The sequence below is a fragment of the Cyrtonyx montezumae genome, unplaced genomic scaffold (assembly GCF_038088225.1).
Source record: "Cyrtonyx montezumae isolate F1298 unplaced genomic scaffold, pur_monq_1.0 scaffold_0, whole genome shotgun sequence".
NCBI classification, from domain to species: domain Eukaryota; kingdom Metazoa; phylum Chordata; class Aves; order Galliformes; family Odontophoridae; genus Cyrtonyx; species Cyrtonyx montezumae.
Window position 1 is genome coordinate 1,443,575 of NW_027071824.1, and position 22,343 is coordinate 1,465,917.

General features: G+C 40.3%; 1 protein-coding gene across 4 annotated transcripts in view; it reads right to left on the minus strand.

The window, feature by feature from the left end:
- The window catches only part of PLCB1 (phospholipase C beta 1), a 367,244-nt gene that overhangs the window by 339,942 nt on the left and 4,959 nt on the right, over positions 1-22,343 (minus strand). For all 4 annotated transcript variants that reach the window (XM_065738851.1, XM_065738058.1, XM_065740515.1 and 1 more), the window contains exon 2: positions 17,594-17,671. In XM_065738851.1, the coding sequence (XP_065594923.1) occupies positions 17,594-17,671 (78 nt within the window). The remainder of the gene's footprint in view (positions 1-17,593; positions 17,672-22,343) is intronic.

Sequence of the window (22,343 nt, forward strand, 5' to 3'; positions counted from 1 at the left end):
TTTGTGAAAGTAGATCACGCTGCTTTTCTGTCCAAATCACTGAGTGAAAAGGTACAGTATAAGCAGATCCTGTAGATCTATCTATTGACTGAACCACCAAAAGGTTTCTTAGTGTTTGCTGCTAGGAAGCGCAAAGAACCACACTATGTAATCTCTTCTGCTGAGGAAATCTTAAGAGCAGTAACACCAAAGAAAGCACCAAGCTAAGGCACTCTTTTGTTTACTGCTTTTCTTGTTTCGCTTTTGCATCTCTACAGAAGTTCAGTGTCCTGTAGGTAGAAAACTTTTCAACATGTCTTTTCAACATGTCACAGGCATTATACACAATCAGCAACAAAAACACTCTGAGAGAAGCTGACACATCTGGAAGTTTGTTAGTACCTAATATCCTCTGCACTGATAATGATTTCCAGTTGCTTAAAAGGCCAAGTTAATGATTACACTAGTAGTAACAGGTGTGGATTATACATGCAGGCAGAAAACCTTTCCTTTGCTAAATTATGCATTGTTACTATTCACTTGCAGAAAGCGGAAGCCAAATGCCCTCCGGAGAAGGTTGAGACAAAGCTAATGTTTATCCATAAAAGCCCGATAGGCCTGAAAACACAACCAGCCCTCACAGAGACAACAAAGGTTCAAATGCTTTCAGACTAACCTTGCCCAAGCAGACACTTTTTCCCCACTTTAAGTGTTTTTATACCCACTCTTTAAGGGCATGAAGTAACCGTGCTTAACTCCAGACTGTTCAACACCACCTACTTCCACAGCAGTGGTGCAGCTGTATCTTTACTATCACTGAGGAGTTACTTTGCTTTAGAAGCTCTGATAGGAAAATCTGATCTCACAGTCCCCGGAGCCTATCATGCTCCTTGCACCACCAGGAGACAATGAAACAAAGCCTCTGCTCTGCAAAAAATTAGTCCTCGGCAGGAGGAAACCTGCTGTCTCCCAGAAGATGGCACCAGGTAACCAACACCATTTCGCTTCTGCTGGAGAACATCATGCCTCTGTCAGAGGTTGCCTGATGGCCCAGCAATCCTTTCTACAGACAAGCAATCACCAAGTGAAGCTACATTTCATCATACTACAGGAAGCGCAAAAAATCCTAGCAGAAGGATCTGCTGAAAGAATCTACCACAATTTAATATGCTGCATATGGCACTGACTCACAAGACCTTCCCTTTCTTCAATCTTTGCAGTGTTACATGGAACTAAAGAAGGTCAGTACATTTAACAGTTTTGCTGGAACACAAATTACTCAGGCCACCTGATCTTCTGTGCCATGACACAGCTATAGGTGATGCAGAAATTGGCAGCAATAAGCCATTCTAATTGACTTTTAAACTGTCAAGAAATTAAGAGTTACTGCCAGAAGGATAAATAGCAGAGAAGAACCTGTCTAACGGCAGCCAGTTGGGAAAGGTAGGAGTTAAGACAACAGGTACAGCATCAGTCAACAAGAAGCCCTACTGACACAAATGGTAATCAAGAGGCAGAGACTATGCCAAGAAAATCAAACACTACTTTTCTCTCTCCCCTTCCTGAATGCATAACATGCAGTGAATTCAGCTTTAATACTGTAGCTGCATGCTCAGTGAATTACTTCTTTTCATCAGCAATAAAAGTGCTCAACAGAGCTTGCCACCTCTGGTTCACATCACATTGCAGTGCTAGCATTTAAAACAGAAGTACCCCTATGCTACATGCAGGCAGAGCAGCTTTCCATGTGCCTGTGCTGAGAGGCACATCACAGTTACACCGCCTCATACAGACCAGCACCTGTCTGATTAGAAAGAAAACTCTTACATTAATTGTGAAAAGTTTTTCTATTTAAAGAATTAAATTATTGGCAGAGTATCATGTCTGTTAGGCACCCTTCATGGACTGCAATTTGCACATCCAAGATATCCAGTCAGCCACAGAACTGCATTCACTTCCAATTTGAGAACCTCAGATTACCTAGGTGCTGCAAAACACACAGTCCTGCCAGTATTCAATTTTTCCCCCACAGGACACAGGCTTCCTCTGAGAGCCAGCATCACCCTTTCTATTCTATCTCTGCCACCCCATGTGAGCCTGTAAGGAGGCTGAGGGCCTTGGTGCCATTTGTGTCTTCTGGACGATGGTATTCAGTGGCTTCTCCCCCCCCACCCTCGGTCTCAGAAAGCCCTGTCTTAAATCCCTGCATAGTAAAGGTAAACTAGCTTGCAACCCTGAAGTGACAGGCTGCTATAGCATGCAGGACAAGGGAAACTAGACACTCATCTACACCCAGAACAGGAGGAACTGGAGCACTCCCAGACGTGAATACACAAATACACAATAGCAGAATTCCATGCAAGCAATTGGCAAAGAAGGACTTGAGATCATGGTGGATGAAAAACTGGACATGAGCCAGCCTTCCAGGGAGCAAGACCAACAGTATCCTGGGCTGGATCAAAAAAGGGGTGATACTTGGACAATTATATAAATGAAAAGATCCCAGACTTAAAAGGGAATAGCTCAAAGTTTTACCATAGATCTCAATGAGAGGTTTGGTGGGCTTTTTATATTACTTATCTTTATTTTCTGTATTACCTTAATTGTATAATTCTTTATTTGCCTTCTGAACTAATGTTTTTGTTGCCAAATGCTATTTATCAGCAGCACAACACATGGAAGTTGATGCAAAACAAGTCTCCTTATAGCTCTGATATAGACAGGACTCCTCCATTCCTAATTCCTTTCCTTACCCTTGCCATCAGGCCCACACACCAGCTCTCTGACTAGGATCAGCAGCCTGGCATCACGCCACGTGTGACTGGACAACTCTGATGCAATTCCAGTTTATCGAAGTATCTCACATCATTACTAAGCCACTTATTCTTCACATAAAACAGGAAAAAAAAGATCAGAGGATGCAGAAGACATTCAAGGAGAGAACAGGTCAAAACAACACTTAATGTAATAGAAAAAGGCTTTTCTACATTCTGCAGGAGTATTAAATAACACACAGTTTACTTCAGGGTCAGCAGACATCAGTTTGATCGAATGTAGAGTTACTAAAAGATTTATAGATCATCCTGCAATATATTGAATTTTTTGATCCTGTTGATTTATGCAGTAGCTTATTAATTAGTAGTTGTCTGATTGGAATTGAGTCCCTGGAACAAACAGTGCCATTTCTATCATAAGGATATTAGCCGAAAATATTCAAGCCTATTCTGTGAGATCATTCATCTCAAAGATGGATTAACTTCCTGAGAGTTGAGGAGGGCAACAAAAAGAAAAGCACTTATACAGACTAATCAACTACTGAGTGCAGGGAAGTTGCACTAGAATATTTGTCTTCTAGTAAAAAAAATCAGCTTTAAGTTTAGATTTAAACCAGAATTGTTTATTCTGCTGTACATTGCAGTAAACTGATATTAACATCTATTTCCCATGACTGTAGATCATATAAAATACGAAAGTTTCTGAAGTATTCCATTCAACCTTAGAAAGCCTCCCAATACTGAAAGTAATAAGCTCGTAGCAGTTCTTTTATTTTACCTACAGCTACAGAACCAAGCATCAAAGACCCAGATGGGGTCTGATCAAATCTAAGAAGTACATCTGTTCTGCAAATAACACCAATAGAAAAACCACTCTGAAGGAGGCAGAACTTCCCCACAGCCCTCACAGAGCAGATCTAAGTAGCAGTCGTACCTTTTCTGGTGCCCAAGTACACATCATAGCAATGCCTGGTAATAGGAGCAGTAACTTCAGTCTCCCTACCACAACCATCGAGGCAACTAGCAGCCCTGCTCCAAAAGCCCACAGCCTTTCCTCAGCTGAGCACAGCCTGCTCCTTACACTCCTTACAGCCACCCTCACAGATGAGGGATCAGAGAATCTCCTTCCATAACAAATATCAAGCCACAACTGTGGCAAGGCACACCTTTAGACAGCAATGAGCTCTCAGTGTTAGCAGGATGCATCTGCACATCAGCTGGCAAGATGCCCTCTGAGAGCTCCTCCCAGCTGAATAAATGGCAGGGGGCAGTGACAGGCAATAGCAAGTGATCAACTGTCACTACCCATGAGAGCTATACTCCCACACAAAGTTATCACTGTTGTAATTCCTGCACACCAGCAAAATGGAAAAAATAGAAAACAAAATGCTGAAGTAGACAGTAACAACTGACCAGTAAGCACATCCTCCGTGGAGTGCCCTTGATGCCCACAGGTGATTCTATTCAGTGCAAACTTTGTTTTGTTGAAATATCCAGATTAAATTGAATTCTGTAATTTCCCAGATGTTACTGAGTTTCACAGCCCAGTACATTCTCCTTCACACAGCACTCCTTACACAGTAATGGATATTGAAGTAAACTCCATGCATGTGACCAGTATTCAATAGCAGTATTTACTGAGAGCTCTAGACTACCTAGCCAGAGAAATGTGAAGTCTTCACCTTTGCAGGTAAGAACCACAGATTGCAGAAAACAAGGCTCAAAGATGGGACCTATGGTGGGAACTGAACACTGCTCTTTGCAGCAAATCATAAGAATTATTCTCTCAAAGCCAAGGAAGCACAGTTTGTATTGACAAGGGCTGCTCCAAAAGTACTGTCTCCTATTTTATTATGCTGGCCCCCATCAGAGGCAGATGATGGTGATATGGCAATAGAGGTTGAACCTTCCCACCAATATTCCATTCCATTTTGTTACTGCATAACAGACAGTGGTATAAGGACACTCTGACCAAGTGACATCTGACATGGAAATGCAAATGGAACAAAGGAGAGTCACTGAATTCCTCCATGTGGAAAAAATGCACCCATTGACGCTTGCCCAACATTTCTGGAGACCAAACAGTAGATGTGAGCACAGTTAGGTGGAATGTTTCTGTGACACGAAAGACAAACCACACTCCCAACAGCAACGTAGATTTTATGTGTAGCATGCAGGCTCTTGTTCATCGCTGCTGAAGAAGTATAGCTGAAGACAGTGACTATGGTCAAAAATAGTGGTTTGTAGCTAAGAATTCACTCTGTCAAATGGTGTTAGTGTGCTCTTTGTATCTGTTCTAGTTTCCAAACAAATAAATAGAAGGTATTACTTTTGTAGTAATCTACATAACTAGACTTGCACAGAGGGTAAACATAGCCTCTCATTCAACTGAAACAATACGGTTGTTTGGAATACAGCTCTAAAGCTCATGTTCTCCTGCTAATTCTGCAAATCATTAACAACGTAATTAACTATATCAATGTGAGCATTCACACCACGCAACAATCTATATTCCAAACCAAGTCAAACCAATTAAACAATATCTAATGATGTCAGGATATTATACTAGTGGAGCAGATTTTACAGTTTCTGAAACAGTCCATTAAGATTATGTGTGAAATGCTTTCAATTCCCCCAGCAAATGTTTCTCTCAGTTGTACCCATATAATTGAGATGTTTTTAGTCTCTGAGGAATTTACTGTCAACCTGTAATGCTCTCATGATTCAGAGATTATCCTGATGTTGGTGCCATCATCATGTTGATTAAACTCAAACATGCAAAATTAATACACAGCTACAAAACTCAGTTTTACCAGTCTCTGATACATAGATGATAGAGCTCCATGCTTAATACCCCTTTACAACAATGAGCTTGACTGGAGAATCTTCTAGACAGATCTTCCCAGACTCTGAGGGATCTTCTGTTGGCCAGTCACTCATTTTATACAACAGGAAAAATGAAACAAGCTTCACTCCCTCCTCTAAGAAAAGGTTCACAGGAGGAAATAACAAGAAGAGGGCCACTAGCTAGGTGCTCAGCCTCCACATCTCAGTTTCTCTCACCACTTCTGCACCCAGCAGCAGAAGGCACAATCCATCAAAAACACACTGCAGAGGAAGCTGATTGCTAGGTTCCAATCTAAGAGGTCAGGGGAGCAAATTCAGTTCCAGATGTTGTTCACTTCTGCTTATGGGGCTAGCCTTACCCCATTGAAAAGTGTAATTGAACTGTGAGCCAAACTTCTCCAAGTCTTATGACACTGTACTGTACTAATGAGTTTAGATCAGTAGTTCTTAAGTCTTAGAAATCTTCAGATGCCAGCAAAATCTGAAAGATCTACAGAACACCCCACTGTCTCACCAGATACCAAAGGAATATTACTTTGCCTCTGAGCTGAGATCATTACAGACTAAGACTTCTGACTTAATTGATTAGAATTAGCTTTTCTGTCTCTCATTGTTCTGATATAACACCATAGCAACAAATGAGAAGGTCCAAATTATAAGCGTGACTCGGAAAGGAAGTGCATAGTTCCTGCATGTACAAACTTTGATCTACAGCAGGATGGTCAACCGCATCTGTTACTCTAATATCCCACATTATTACAGTCATTTAGCTAAACAGATCACAAAAAGACTGTTCCATTAGCCATCTTCCTGGCATAAACCCAAGGAAGTTGCTGAGTGGTCATGACTGAGCATCAGTGTAAATGTTCAGGATTTGGATGGACGGCTGTGACTGAACACCCACATTTGTCCATATTAGAAGCCTTACGTTATTTCCAAGTTCACATTATTAGCTACAATATAATTGAATGGCTTACGTTGGAGGGGACCTTAAAGATCATCTAGTTCCAACTCCTTGCTGTGGGCACAGTTGCCAGCTACTAAATCAGGCTGCCCACGATCCCATCCAGCCTGGTCTAGAACATCTACAAGGATGGGACATCCACAATCTCTCTGGGAAGGTTGTTCCAGTGCCTTGCCACTCTAAGTAAAAAAGTTTTCCTAACATCTCACATAAATCTCCCTTCTTTTAGTTTAAAGCCACCTGCCCTTGTCCTGTCACTATCAGACTTTGTAAAAAGTCAGTCCCCCTCCTGATTGTAAGCTCCCTTCAAGTAGCTGAAGGTCACAATAAGGTCTCCCCAGAGCCTTCTCTTCTCCAAGAGAAACAAGCCCAACTCCCTCAACCTTTCTTCATGGGAAAGGTGATCCAGCCCTATGATCATCTTCATGGCCTCCTCTGGACCCACTCCAACAGTGCATCAACCTTCCTGTATGGGGAGCTCCAGGTCTGAATGCAGTACTCCAGATTTGGCCTTACAAGGGCAGAGTAGACAAGGACAGTCCCCTCCCTCTCTCTGATGGTCACCAATTTTTGATGCAGTCCAGGATACTGCTGGCCTTCTGGACTTCACTGGCTGTGAAGATTCACCAGAATTGACACATCCTTCTCCACAGGGCTGCTCTCACTGAGTTCCTCACCCAGTCTGTACTCATATCTGGGACTGCCCTGACCTACAGGGAACACCTTGTACTTAGAGTGCAAGAGAAAAAGAAATGGCAAAAGCCATCCTTCTGCACAGGCAAAATTTTTACATGAGAAAATGAAACATGCCCAAGAAACTAAAATACAAATCAAGACAGTACTGTGTACACAGATTATCATCTCCACAAAGCAGAATTTGCACCTGGAAATGCAGTGAGGAAGAAACACAATTTTAGCCTCAGTCCCAGTAAGTTCTATATGAAATGTCAGACATTTAAAAGCAGGAAAATAAAAAAAAAAGGCTCCACTCCAACTTATGAGAAATGTCTCATGTTACTTCCCAGCCAAGAGCAAAGGCCCTGTCAAGGAACTAAGAGATCTTTTTTCCACTAACTGCTTTGGAACAGAATCTCTGAGGAGGGTAAAACAAACTTTTTTTCTCCTTGTAACTACAAAAGGGTAGATAATTCTCCACTCTCCTTCTGGCTATGAATCCAGAGGAAATCCAGTCAGTGAAGTGTAGGAATACTATGGAGATGAGTGTAAATACAGACATATTTCAATCACAAGTCAGAACAACTAACTCAATGTCTAGCTTTCTGCATTGTAACCTATACTTCTCCCCTTCCTTATCTTTCTATACTCCTTGACTTAAAAATATATATCAATTCTCAGTTCAACATGCATGTCTGCAAGACAGGAACCTAAACGTGAATACACAACACACTGATAAGCAAAGGATACTGGTGTGAGTTGTCAGTGGCAAGAGAGCTACAACTGCAGCCAGTTTGCTGACAGCCCACCCTGGCAGCTGCAACACAGTACCATTTCTCACATGATTTTCTCCCATTTTAAAATACACAGCATGCATATCTAATGAGTCTAACTCTTCACATCATCCATTGAGTATATAACATCACTTACTCAGAGTATTATAGCAGCATCTCTAACAGGCTCTTCCCAGCAACTTCTGCTGGCAGGAATGGCTTTAAGTTTGTCTTCCTATGTCTGCAGAAGGGTACAATACAAAGTGATCTGAGATAATCTTAAGACTATGATATTTGCAGAAAACATACCACTTGAATAAACTGACTTATTTTGTATACAAGTAATTTACAACTACCTCAAAACCACATACTGCAGAGGGGATGTGCTTTTTTACTTACAGAAAGCAAATTAAGTTCCTCAGAGAACAACTTTCACAAAGCACTGGTATGTGCACAGTACTTAAAATGCAATTGCTAAAGCATGTTACTTTCCTGTCAAGTACCAGTTACTTATCAGCCACCTCATTGAATTATGGGCCATTTTATAATAATAATCTATCACACTGCTCTTCGGGCTACACTAGTACAACACCGTTGTGGATCCACATCTAAAGACAATTAACCTTCAATAGAAAAGCCCTGAGCCAGGGGAACTGAAAGGCAAAGTTCCAGATACTGCCAAAGATAAAATTTTTCAAATGGTACTCCCTGCAATTTTTTTTGCCACGTTCCTAACTTACACACAGTTGTGTTCTGCTTTATGGCACTTATTAAATAAAGCCTTCCATCCAACTGCCCTGACTAAGCACACGGCAGCTAGGATAATAGATAAACTTCCTGCAGGATTTTGCTACTGTTCTAACAGTGGCTTCGATGAGCATCACTTAGTACCACACAGCTACTCTACTAATCAATGTAGTTATTATTACTGTTGTTAAACAGCACTTACTGCTGTTTATCAACCAGAAATAACCAGCTCTCTGGGTAGTAAATCACCTGTCCAAATTATTCATAGTTCTCTTAAGTGAGACATATTGTACAGGTAAACACGTTAGCATTTGCACAGTTTATTCCACACACTTATCAGCAAGACAACATTCACCTGGGTCAGCTGCAAGCTAGCTTTCAATAAGCAGTACTCGAAATAGCTGGCAGCACAGCTGTGCTGTATCAGCTAACAACTCACAGTCTTCTCCAATTTTAAGGCAGACTTTACAGTGCTGAGCTGCCAGGGATGCACTGCTAGCAGTGAGCTAGCACACAGCCAGTTGCACAGTGCCTGCATTGGCTGCAGCCACAGAAGGCTCAGCAAGCACACTGTGGCTTACCCTGAAACGAGGAGGAAGCTCTGATCATCCCTAGCCCCCATACAGTATGAGATCTCAGAGTATAAAACACAGAGGGAAAATTCCGCTTTTCATAGATAACAGCAGCCTTAAAATAGCGCTATTATATAGGACCTCAAAGACATAGTTGTTGTTCAGCTAATGGGACAGTAGTGTGTTTAACATGGTCCAGAGATTCAGGATTTAAATGAGTTTTCTGTGAAAGCAGCACATGCAAAGCACACCTTGAATAAAGATGTGTGCCAGAGTCAGAAAGGTCTCCACAGTAGGAATCCAGGCACTTGAAGTTACTTTTCCTTGGAAATCAATGAAGACAAACACCTAAATCCTCTGCACTCTTTTCTAGTTCTAGAGTAAGGGGTATGATTCAACACAAGTAGACATAAAATGTCATATTACAAATTGAGATGAGGACATACATCTATTACTGTTTTTTCTTGGTAAGAGAAAAATGGATAATGACGTCAAGAAATCAGAATACATTGGAAATCTCCTAATGAATCTTCCCATGTAGATAAAAAAGAATGAATGCTTATTTCCTCCCTGGTGAAGAGCCCTAACTCTGAGAAAATGTATTAGGAAGCTTGCCTGCCAATAGCACATACATGTGAACACACACACAAAACAGAGCCAGGAAGGAATGGTGTCTTAACAGACATGCCTCCTCTGTTTAGGTGGGATTTGACATCCTCCAGAGTTAACTCTGGATTTTAGTGGCAAACTCTGTCAAGGAGACAACTGCACAAAAGACAAGAAAAATGTAAAGCCAAGCCACAGATAGGAGACAATACAATACGCATGCCACTGGCAGAGGATGCCTACTGATTTTGTGGACCTTCTAACCCAGCAGAATATTTGGAGGAGACTGGTGATATATTAACAGCATCTGTGTAGTTAACAATGCTCAGAAGTTACAGCCACACATGCACAGTGAACCTAAACCTCTTAGAATTTATAGCATGAGGTTGTCTGTGCATCATCCCAGCACTGGGATACATAATAAAAGATATCATTAAAGCAAAGAAAATAGGACTGAAGGGTGGATCTCTAGAAAGGAGTCTAGAGAGAGACTTCTGTCCATACACACCAGCTCCACAACAAAAAGGAAAGCACACTGTACAACAGAATACAAGGCCAAGGGCTTTGTCATTTCTGTTCTGTGTGATGCAAACTGCGAGTGTGCAGAGCTGCTGTACAATATACCAAGACTGAGTGCAAGCAAGGGTAGAAAAGGAAAGCAAGGTCAAGTATACGTTTTTAATGGCAAAAAAATCCATAAAGCAAGTAAGGCAGGTAATTAATAGAAAACTGAAAGCTATATGGACAGTTATTACTTGTATTTCAAGAACTTTTATCAATCATCTTCTAAAAAAAAAAGTAAGGAATCAACTCTTTCATATTTATCACACAGAACTACTAGTAGAGTACACACTATCAGAGGAAGATCATGTTTACCGAGACAGAACATATTTTAAAGATCATTATTTTCAGTGCACTAACTCCTGCAGTGCCTGAGAATAATAATTAAAATAAGGAAAGCATAGTTGAGGTACGAAACAGAAAGGATAAGAAGCAGAAGTGACTGAGCTTGCTCCATTACAGCACAGAAGCAAACAGGCACTCTGGGAAATCAGCTGTCCACCCAACAATCAGGCAAGCTCATGTCCTAGAAGCCAATTTTTTGAACTGTGCTAATAATAGGTCAGTCAACAAAGCAAATGCTGTGGAAATCCAGCCAAATATACATGCAAGCTGCAGACATGAACACAAAAGACTTCAATTGAGAAGTAGTAAGACTGAAGACGAACTTTCTACCAACCACTTTTTCCACTTACCACAAAACCCACATACATTAACATAACTAAGAGCAAGGTGCAGTGTTGTAGGTTGGAACCACTCCACATCATGGGCTAAATGAGCAGTAACAGGTTACTCTCACCTACTACAAAGGTTTTTTCTAATAGACAAAATCAGCACATTGCAGAACAGGAGGCAAAGCAGTTCCATTGCAAATTATAGCAAACCATGACAGGTAACCAGGCCTCCTGACTCCCAGCCAGAATCTGGTAACATACACTGCTGTTTGTTAAGGCCAAGTATCTACTGCTACATTAGATGGTATTACGACTACAAGAGGTGTGAGTAGTACAAAAATTTCTACTTCAGGCACAAAGCATTTGAAAGCCAGACATGGATACCCAATAAAGATGCCACTTTAGGATACGTTCACTGACGGACCTACTAGCCACCACATTCCTTCAAAGTGTTTGAAATGAAAATTGAAATCACAGTTTTCACCAGCCAGATCACAACTGCTGCTTGCATAAATACTCAAGTTTCCAGTAAGTGCATTTTTAAATGTTTAACATTTATGTTTAGTAGAAGTACAACTGCATTACTCTCAACCTATTTGAACAGAAGACAATATGGAATCTAACTGCAAAAAGGAAAGTCACAATTCACTCCTAGTAGGACAGCAAAGCTAATATCCTTGCATACCACAAAATGCCTTAGGATTGTTCTCAGTGCCAAGAATTTAAAAGTGCCTAAATTTGAGTTTCAGAAGGTTGTGTACTGCCTGCAGTCACCATCCCTTATTCACATTCTTTAGTCTCCTCATTTCACAAACTGTAAACTGGAGCTACTTTGAGGATTAAACCCAGGCCTTGTTTTCTATTCCTGCCTTCTTTGTAATAATGAAGGAGATATTTAGTAGTGGGAAATGCTGATTAGAGATCTTCTGTGTTTGATGTAGTACCATTTCCCTAATGGGCCTTGAACAATTTCCATGTTTTGAAAGCAGAGATGTTTCCTTTCAAAAATAAAATCAGTCTGATGGGAAGTTGACCTCCATAAAATATTTCCTTCCATTTCACTTTCCTACGGCAATCCCCTAACAATTTCCTCACGTTCTTCTGGTTGCCACTCTGGTTGCAGTCAGAACTAGCAGCTCAACCTTTGAATGCTTTGCCTTCAGCTACTTCAAGCCAGTGCTAGAGCCCACAACTCACAGATTACTTAGATTGTCTATTGACAATTTGATTTTTGTTCTGTTTCTTTCACATCTGCATCTTCCATAGAGGAAAAGCTCACCTGTAAGCTTTCACCTTCCAGCATCAACACCACTCAGCCTAGTGGCTTCAACATTGCCTCAGCATGCAGTAGCATCCTTGGAGAGATAATCTTCCATTTCACATTCAGATGCTAACCTTCGCCTGTCATTTTCTAAACCATCTGTAGCATGTTCAAGCCATGACACCCCGGTCTCAAGTCCTTCACACCATTACAGCAGCTCCTAACATCACAGCTCAACTTATCAAGCAAGATGACCACAAAACACAGGCAGAGGCCCGAGTGTTTGCCTACAGAATCCTACTCACATGAGCACAGCTCCAGGTCTCTACTTCACACGTTCACTCAGCCATCCACATGAGGTTTTCAGACCCTAAGATACAAACACTTCAGGATGCATGAGGAAAAAGGACCTGTGAGGCCAAAAAATTATTCTCCCATTATATATAGAATCACACTGTGAAATCTCATGAAATGAGAAAGATCTGGTTCAAGGTACGATAGTTTTGCTACAAGCTTTTGCAGCAAGCTCGTATTCTGTGGCTGAGCTACAGCATACTGGTACCAGTTTTGTCAGTGATGTTTACACACATGAACAGCTCCATCACTGACAGCAAAAAATAAAGAGACCCTGCTCCCTCCCTTGAAACTGTAACAGTGTCATGACTAAGAAGATGCAAAGATTGAGTCTCTCTGCCTTCAGATATTCTGTACCTGATAGTCTTGGCAAGACAGAGCCAGGAAAAACACACAGCTGCAGGTGCTTTTGCACCACTGTGGACTCATCATCCCACCTCTCAAAGAGATGTAAAAGCATGAACCATTAATTCTTCTCTGCAGCAGGAACTCCCTCCTGCTAAGCCATTTGGCTTGGTGGTGATATCACTAACTGCAACCACTGAAGGAGGAAAACTTGAGCCACACATCCCTTCCTACCAAGCACTGCATCAGCACTTAAGGCAGCTTCTCAACAGAAATACTGTTGGGCAAATGAGGACATTGTCCACCTACTGTGGAAGGCAGATTAGATATCGTTCTCAACTACCCAAAAGTGGGTACCTGTGACAGGTTTCATGACACCGTTAGGCAGCTTCTCATTTCATGTGGATGCAACGAGGCCTCCAGCCTCCACAATTCACAAGTGCCACCATGCCAGCAAGGGTTACCATCTTCACACTTCAGGAAAAGGCAACACTTGCTAGTGAGATGAAGATAGGGGAGGATTGTACACTGAGCCCACGACTTTTAAAAACTTGAAGAGTTCCAACTCAAAAACAATTAGTTGTTTTGCTCAATTTACTCACTTTTTTAAGGCAATATTAGAGCTGCAGAGTCAATAGGTAACTTCTAGCAACCATCTGACTGCGTTGTACAACTTTCAGCTACGGGATGCAAAAAAATAAATGCACAAAGTGGCCAACAATACGTATTTCTGGTCCTGTTCTGCCTGTTCATCCACTGATATATAGACAGGAATCACTGTCCTTCTCTAGTTGTGCTAACAACCTAACCACACCAGACACCTCCAGCATCTTCTCAATTACTGAGAAACATTTTCTGTTGTTACTCCTTTTTTACTCCAGCAGACTTTCTCTTCACCTGGTTGAGTTCCAATTTATCTTCCTTCAACACTCGTGAATAAGAACCAATGAAAGAAGTGTCATTCTTTTTCTAAAGTAGCAGCAAGGAATTGAAATGCATTTTACTTGGGTCATAAAAATACAACACAATGAATATTGTCTGGTTTTCCTACAGTCAAAAGAAACATTACTGAAACAATAAGGTACGTAAAAGATACTAGCTTGTCACATTAATTTTTCAGTTTTAAAGAATAACTACTATAAAATCAGCCAGCACTCTGTATACAGACGAAGCAAATATTCCAGAACATTCATAAAAAAACCTTAAAGAAAACCAGAATTGAAACCAGGAAGTTATCCTACCATCTGTTTAAAATGAACAGTTTTTAATTCCTTCATTATCAGGTAAAATACAGCAAAATGCTAGGTATTGACACTTCAGTATTATCTTTACTGATAATAGCAAAATATACTTAGGTATGTAAACACATTAAGCACATCAAACTGCAGGATACCACATCACTCCTGCCAAATCATAATATCAGAGCTTCAATTAACTTGCTTAGCAGATCTTCACTGCAGCTGAGTTCATACTATGATAGGTAGTGAAGGTGAGCCTAGCACGTAAATATCAAAGATAAGTGGCACGTGATCAGACAAATACATTTGCATTGTCAGCTACTGTTTACTGATTTCTCTGTTTAAATGACTTAAATAGGACCAGTCACTTTTTATTACAAAAAATGTTAATATCCCAAAGTAGCAGTGCTGAGCTGAGCCTGGGTATTTGGCAGGACACATCTTCGCCAGTCCAAACATATTCAAATGGTCAAAACACATACAGCTATGAAGGAAAGAAGCAAAGCAGATGGACGCATATCTTCCACTGAAGTAATCTTGGGTAGTTTACTGTTTGCTTTGCCTGAAGTTGCCAGATGTGGAAAGGGAAATGCTAGCATTCATCCTATGCACAAAAAGTAATGTGAATCCTTATCAGGAGCTTGGTTCCTCCTCCCCAACCTAAAGGATTATCCAGATACACTGCTATACATCAGACACCACATATTATTTTGCTCTTTGCAGAGAGAAAACAAGAAAACCATAAAGACAGCAAGTAAGAAGTTAGAGAAAGTTGCACAGGTACAACCATAAGTGCCCTAAATAAAAATGTAACAAGAAGAATAACTTTTATATACTTGATATCTATTTTGAGGGTTTTGTTTTTTTTTTTTGCTTATTTGTTTTGAGATAACTTTGCTGACAAAGCAACAAGAACCAATGGAGCTAGATCTCCAACTTAAAAGCCACATCATTGTTCAGGCAGTAATTTACTGCTTTGCTGAGTGCCTGGTAAATGGACAACAAAATGGCTGGAAAGACAGCTGCCACTCTTGCCTCATCTCCGCATCCGTATGGGGAGATTGCCCAGGAAAATGTGTCAGATCTATGCTCACAAGCACTCTTCTTACAGTTTATCACTATAAACCAATCCATCCATATCCAGAAAGCAACAGGCCTGGCTATGACAAAAGCCAGCTGCTTCAAAAATAATAGCTAGGTAAAAAAAATGCAATCACAAAGAGGCTCTATTCTTCTGATACTATCTGATACTATTTCTTAAGTGGTTCCACTGTCATCATAGGATCACCACTTACACAAAGAAGGAAATGAAGAGAACTTCCTATATAATCTCCTTTTTTAATATATTAGCAATTCCACAGTAAATCTAACCATTTTCTGCAACAGCAGAATGCAGCATTTCCTTCCCAGTCCTTGCAGTGTCAGCACCCCACTAGAAATAATCAACCTCTTTCACTAGCTGCTGTTATAAAGGGGTGTAGGAACAAGCTTCACCTGCTTGCCATGAATTATTAACCAGAAAAAAAAATTCTTTTGTCGTCCTTCACAGGGGCTTGATTTGCAAGTTTAAAAATCAAACTGACACTTAACATCTCTTGTACAAATACCCAACCTTTTAAAACAAAAATGCTTGGGGCACTTTAAATATTTTTTTCATGAATATGAGAAAAACAATTCTATAAATAGCTATTCTTCATAGAATGGCTTCAAGACATTGTTTTTACAGACAACAGTAGGAAACTGAACTAGGTCTCAGTGCCAAGCATATTAAAAGTTAAATAAACTCACCAATCAACTCCGGTTTTCCATTTATTACTACAAAGTTTGCCATTATTTTTCAACTTAAATTAGTTTATGTAAGAGAAGGAACAAGTCAGTAGATTGTGCTGTGTTTTGGTAGAGCTACTGGGTTGGTATATATCAGTCATATCCTTCAACTTCTTTGGGAATTCACTCCCCACCTTGGGCAGTATTTTAACAACACTGGACTGTCAATGCACGATCATGCTATTAACCAGCACTACCTTGCACAAGCACAAACAAACTGAGGCAAGATTTTTATTGCAACTCCACAATATGACTTCCAAATACACTGACTCAAAACTGTACTGCATCTCCTCTAAAAAGCAAGCATGAGATAAACATCATCTAATACAACAGCGTATTGACTGTACAGTCTGCACATTCAATGGTTTCTACCTCCTCCAGTAATTGATGCATTGGTATCTATACATAAAACCAGCATGAACTTGTAAAAAACAGATACACAGTGGAAAAAAATGAGTTCCCACAGAAAGAATAGCAAAACAATGTATTTGGTTATCTTGGCATACGCTTCAAAACAAGGCCAAAGCTCGAACACACAAGGTTTTCAACAGGCAACAAGTACAAGCACTTCCTAAGTACTCAAATTCACCTCCAGAAAAATTACTTTGTTTCAAGTTGTGATACAGTATTTCACTCTAACAATACCAAATTACTGTTGCAATTGTAAGTCAATCTTTATGAAAGAAATTGCGCCCAGTTCCTGGGGGTACCAATGCTTTAGCCCTGCCACTGCTGCTTCATAGTCTCCAACAGTTGGAAATACAACAGTGCTGATTTTGCTGATTTCAAGGGGTGACACAGATGTGAAAGTGGAGTAAAGCAGAGATGAATCAAGTCATAATCTTCCTAAAACTTTCCCAGCCACAATAGTGGCCTAAGCAAGCTGGAATGTTTTTAAAAGAAAGCGTCCAGTGAGGATTAGTAAGAATTTAGTGACATGTCTTAGCAGGCATGGCCAGGGAGCAGCACGGCACAAGGAAGAACTCAGAGGGAGCTCCGGCCTTTGGGTATAAGACCTGTTATGCACCACAGCCAACATCCTCAGAGTATGGAAAGCAAAACAGAAATCACAGCTATGAAACAAAACAGCATGCTTAATGGATCCTTGCCTGTAAACTAAAAATATTTCACATCTATTTGTCCAGACCATTAACATGGCTGCATATGACCAGTGCACAGCAGAATTCCAGAATGTCACCCTTCTCTCCATGTTATGCACATTAAGGATGGGTCACAGGCCTGTTCATATTTTCTCCCCAGAAGAGCAAAGAAACATAGGCTGGTGCAATGCCTACCTACTATGTCAGAACTCGCATGCAAAGCCTCCTAACTCCTGCCCATCACACCACTGGAAACAAGAAACAACCATTTTGGAACAGGAATATTTCCCTCTTACCTTGTTTTGATCTGTCCAGTAGAAGAAAAATCCCTGTGGATCTGTTCTGAGTATAATTGGAGTCACAACAGTTGAGTCCTGGACAAAATAAATAAATAACACGTCAGCACACAGAACACGTAATCATGCACTAGCTACTTTGCCACTCATGTCAATGAATTACAATAGTACCCTGAAGGTATCCCTTGAAAGATGCCACTAGAAGATTTAGCATCACCTGCCTAATTACCATTTTCCTGACATAACATATTTCCATTAATTAGCAGACAGCATTAAGTAACTACAAACCTATCAACACATGGAGTTATTCCAGAAAAGCTAGAAGTAGAGTTAAACAGGCATAACATACTGTCAAACTACAGTTCATATAATGAAGTACTGTAGTTATCAGAAGTCCTATCTGAATCCAAATTAACTTATATATAGACCAAGCTAAATGTCTACAAGCTTTATTTAACATCTAAAGTCTGAATTTGCCTAGAAAGTCCAAAATATTACCTACTTCTCTACGTTAAGACTTCCATCAATAACTATTTAAAAATACAATCCTACACTGATGGTTTTAGTAGTGGAAGTATATATATATGCTTCCCCCAGAGCAACTTAAAACCTGTTTGCTATGGTAAGATACATAGTTTAGTCATTTGCTAACAAGCACCTTTGTAAATGCTAACATTAAGGAGGCCTGGTTTCCTACATACATGTCTTCTGACTGGCACCTGGCCCAGGGGGTGCAGGCTCAAACTGAAACCATTCCCACAAGTGGGTGTTCATTACATCTCTCACCCACTGGGATTCCCCAACGCCTAGTAACTGTAATCCATGTAGCCTGACCCTAGCAGGATCCCTCCTAACCAATTTTCATGACGTATGTAAAAACACTGCTGTCTTGAGACCCCTATCTTTCTGCTACATTGAACTAGAAAGTTACAGAGAACACACAGAAAAGAGACAGTAGAACAGCTTAAGCTATATGTTCATCAGAAACCTGTCTAAATACCTCCTTAAACAGGACACATGTTTCTGTTGACAGAACTGTACAGCTTTAGCATATAATGCTGCTTTGGAAGTAGGTGGATGAAGTCAGCCTAAATTCCTTTGAGAAAACACAAAAAACAGGCTCTAACACATTCAAAACAAAAATCAAATGCATTTAATCGTGTTTTGCTTAGTTTTGTTTTTATTTTGGTTTTATTGTTGTTTGGTTGGTTTGGTTTTTTCGGATGTGATTTCTGAGGCAAAAAGATAACACTTTTCTATATCATGCTATCAGTACAGTCCTTTGTGATGGAGTAGAACTCTCAATAATGGGCATTTATGAAACAGAGAAGTTGTTTTCTCAGCATAAGAAAAATACAAACAAAAAGCAAATTCTAACACCAGCAAGAAAACTTCTAAGTGAGTGTGCAAATCCTCTTTGTCACTGGGAGATCTGCACTGGGGATTAACTGTGCCCCAGTACAGCAATACCCCACATGGCTCCACATGAGCTTCCAGAGACTGGGAACAAGTGCAGCTGTCCCAGTCAGTGCTGTGGGCTGCATCCCAGCTGGGATCAAGGCTGTGCACACAGCACCACTGACGCTGTTCTGAGATAACTCTCCTTTTCCAACCTAGTTCATATACCCTGTTTCACACTCCACACAGCCTATGCATAACTATGTAAAATAAGGAAAGAGTAAGACTTAAGTGTCCTTCCACAATGTCATAAGACATTCACACCCAGAGTGGACAGACAAAAGTAGAAGGAAGCAAAGGGAAACAGACAGGCATGAAGAGATTATGTCTAAGATTGATCAGTTGTGGTGGTTTATCATTTCAAATCAGTTGCTTCAGCCCCAAAGCTGTTTGGATTTGTCTGAGCTGATGAGATATAGCTGTCAAAGTAATACTTTCCTAGATGTGGGCTGTAAGGTTTTAACTATAATCAGACTCAAAGTGGGGGTTGGGGAAGGAGCCTTAGCATCTTTGAGGTGACATAAAGGAAGTCCCATCGAGATAAGGATAATGCTGAGTTAAATTTAAGATCCACCATGCTCCAGAAAGATTGAATATTAAAAGCAAATTTTAAAAAGCAGCCATACATTACATCTGTTTTCTAAATTACCCACACTACTCTGACATTAAGCAGAACATAATTAACACACTGATGAACACAAGAACCTCACTCTGTCACACTACACAAACACAGGATCAAAGAATAACTTTGTACATGTGACTCTGTGTACATAAGTCTTAGAAAGCCTTCCACACAGTTAACAGCAGCAATAAAAGACATGCGCAGAATACTTTATATATTCTAAAAGATAACTGCTAAGTCTTCTGAAGTACCTGCCACTAGGAGCCAGACTGCTCAGTTCTGGAAACAGAATGGAAATAAGCTCCTTGAGACAGGCCTGCAAGTTGTGCTGCCCATACCACATGAACACAGCACCCTTAGTCAGATGGAAAATGTCTGTGGTTTTTATGCTGCTTTGCAATCAGAGATGGCAAATCCAGGCAACAACCAAAAAAGTACATTGAAAGTAAACTTTACATACTTTACACTCAAGAAAAAGAGCGCTTCGGGGTCTCAAATTAGAAACTTCTTTCTAATGACAATTGTTCAGCACATTTATTTACAAAAAATATTCTACTATCTGGAGAGAAATGTCACTGCTTATCCACCTGCATCCTGAAGTGCATTCATTTTATTACCCCACCCAAAAAGCTGACCTCTCATCACCCTCCTGATGAGTTACCAAACATACAGCTCTTCAGATGAGGTTAACAGACAAGTGATCTGCACTACCTCTCAGCCTTCCATCCTCTCAAGCTGAGAAAGACAGAGAAAGAGGGTTGAGGAGGAACACCTTGAAGGACAAACAGATATGGAGGACAGGTCAATTTCTTCCCTAACCCATTCAGATCTGAACATGAAAATAAAATAGAAAGAGAAAAATAAAGTGTTGTACATCCCCAGATTCTTGAGACATGTGCAAGTACATAAGAAGCAGAAAAAGGTAAGCAACGCAAGAATCAAATACGATAAGAAGAGAAAAAGCAGAGCACCACAGTCACTGAAAATGACTGCAAAATCTCAGGTTTTTTAGATGTCACCCACAGGTGCTTCTGCCAAGCAAGGGCTTGATTTCATGCTGACTGGCACTGCAAATTCCTTAAATGGATAGAACCACTGGAAGTCTACCTCAATAGTCTCACTGCACCACCTCCACTTTAATATTACTGACCACCAACTCCCTATACATCATTCACTACGTACTAAGGCAGATGTACATAATATTGCCACCATGTTTTATGCCAAGCACAAAGCAGTGTTAAAATGATCAGAGACTGTCAATAGCATACCTGTGATGCAAATATTTAATCAGTCCCATTATAAATAAGTTACTAATGGATCCTACAAGCAGTTTACAAGGAAATGAAATGCAGCATGTACCTTTCTCAACTGCACAATCACAAGTCAGATGGGTCTGTTTCAATAAACCATGCAGATACTGATAACATTCCCTATAAACACTTAGTCCAAATCTTTAAAAAAAAGCAGACAACCTTTATGATACTACAGGTGGAGTTGATAGCACTGCCTTATTAACCCCAACAATTTCCTTCTTCAGTCTGACAGCTGAACTACCAACAGAGGGAGAAACTGCCCACTCCCTGGTTACCTTCTAAAGCAACAACTTGCTAAAACAGAAGGCTGAAGCAGGTGAAATAAGAGCTGGAGGTTGGAAGCAGGGCAGGAAATAAAAATTGGTTATTAAGCAGGACTGGATATAGAACTAGAAAATGAAAGTTAGGACTTGTAAATTGAAATACCACTTGTCTAATAGGGACACATAAGTAAATATTCTTCACCATTAGAGTTAAACCCTGGAGCAACTGTGATGATGGCACTGCACGACAGGAGCCAGCACTCCGGTAATTAAGACTAACTTCCTGCAGTTTCAAAAGAGCTACCTCAAGCAGGATTGTTTTCACAGAAGCAGACAACCCCACCTCTATTCTCAAGGTGTCCGCAGTCTTGGGCTAATTACAGCCTTATTTCATGTCACTTCCATATGTCCTTATTTATTGTAGGCGTTACAAATTGTGCAGTCAAGAAGAAGGGAATAAAGAAAGGTAGGTAGCCAAGTGCCAACTGGGACGATATTATCTCTGCCAGACAGCTCTTATGTGATGATGAGTAAACAATTTAAGCCAAACAGTCCATAGGCATAAATGCTGTACTCCGATTTGAGGGAAAACAAGAACTGTGTTTCCATGTTTCATTATCTGAGTTTTAGAGATGCTGAGCCCAATTTCATCTGAACTCACTGGGGAGTCATTCTGAACATCTGACTGCATGATGCAATGCAGTCTGAAAATTAGGTCCAAGGTATCTAATCACAAATTAGAAATCAGTAGTTTTTAATGTCGGTCTATTTTTTTCACCTAAAACAGTACAATTGGGAACACATTTTGTCATCTAATAGTTCTTACAAAAATAGATTAAGAGGTGCTTATGAAGCATTTACTTTATAATACATAAAAACTCCATAATGATTATTTCACCACAGCTTTTTTTAGTAAAAAAAAGTTTAAAGCACTCAAACATTAAAGCCAAGAACACATACAGCATGCATGCAGAAGACAATTTTAATCCACTAAAAACTTCTTTCACATGGAATTCTCATTTATGTATAAGAGCTGTGTTCCAGTTTTCACTTTCTTTACCATTTAGCAACACTCCAAATGCTCTGACTCTACT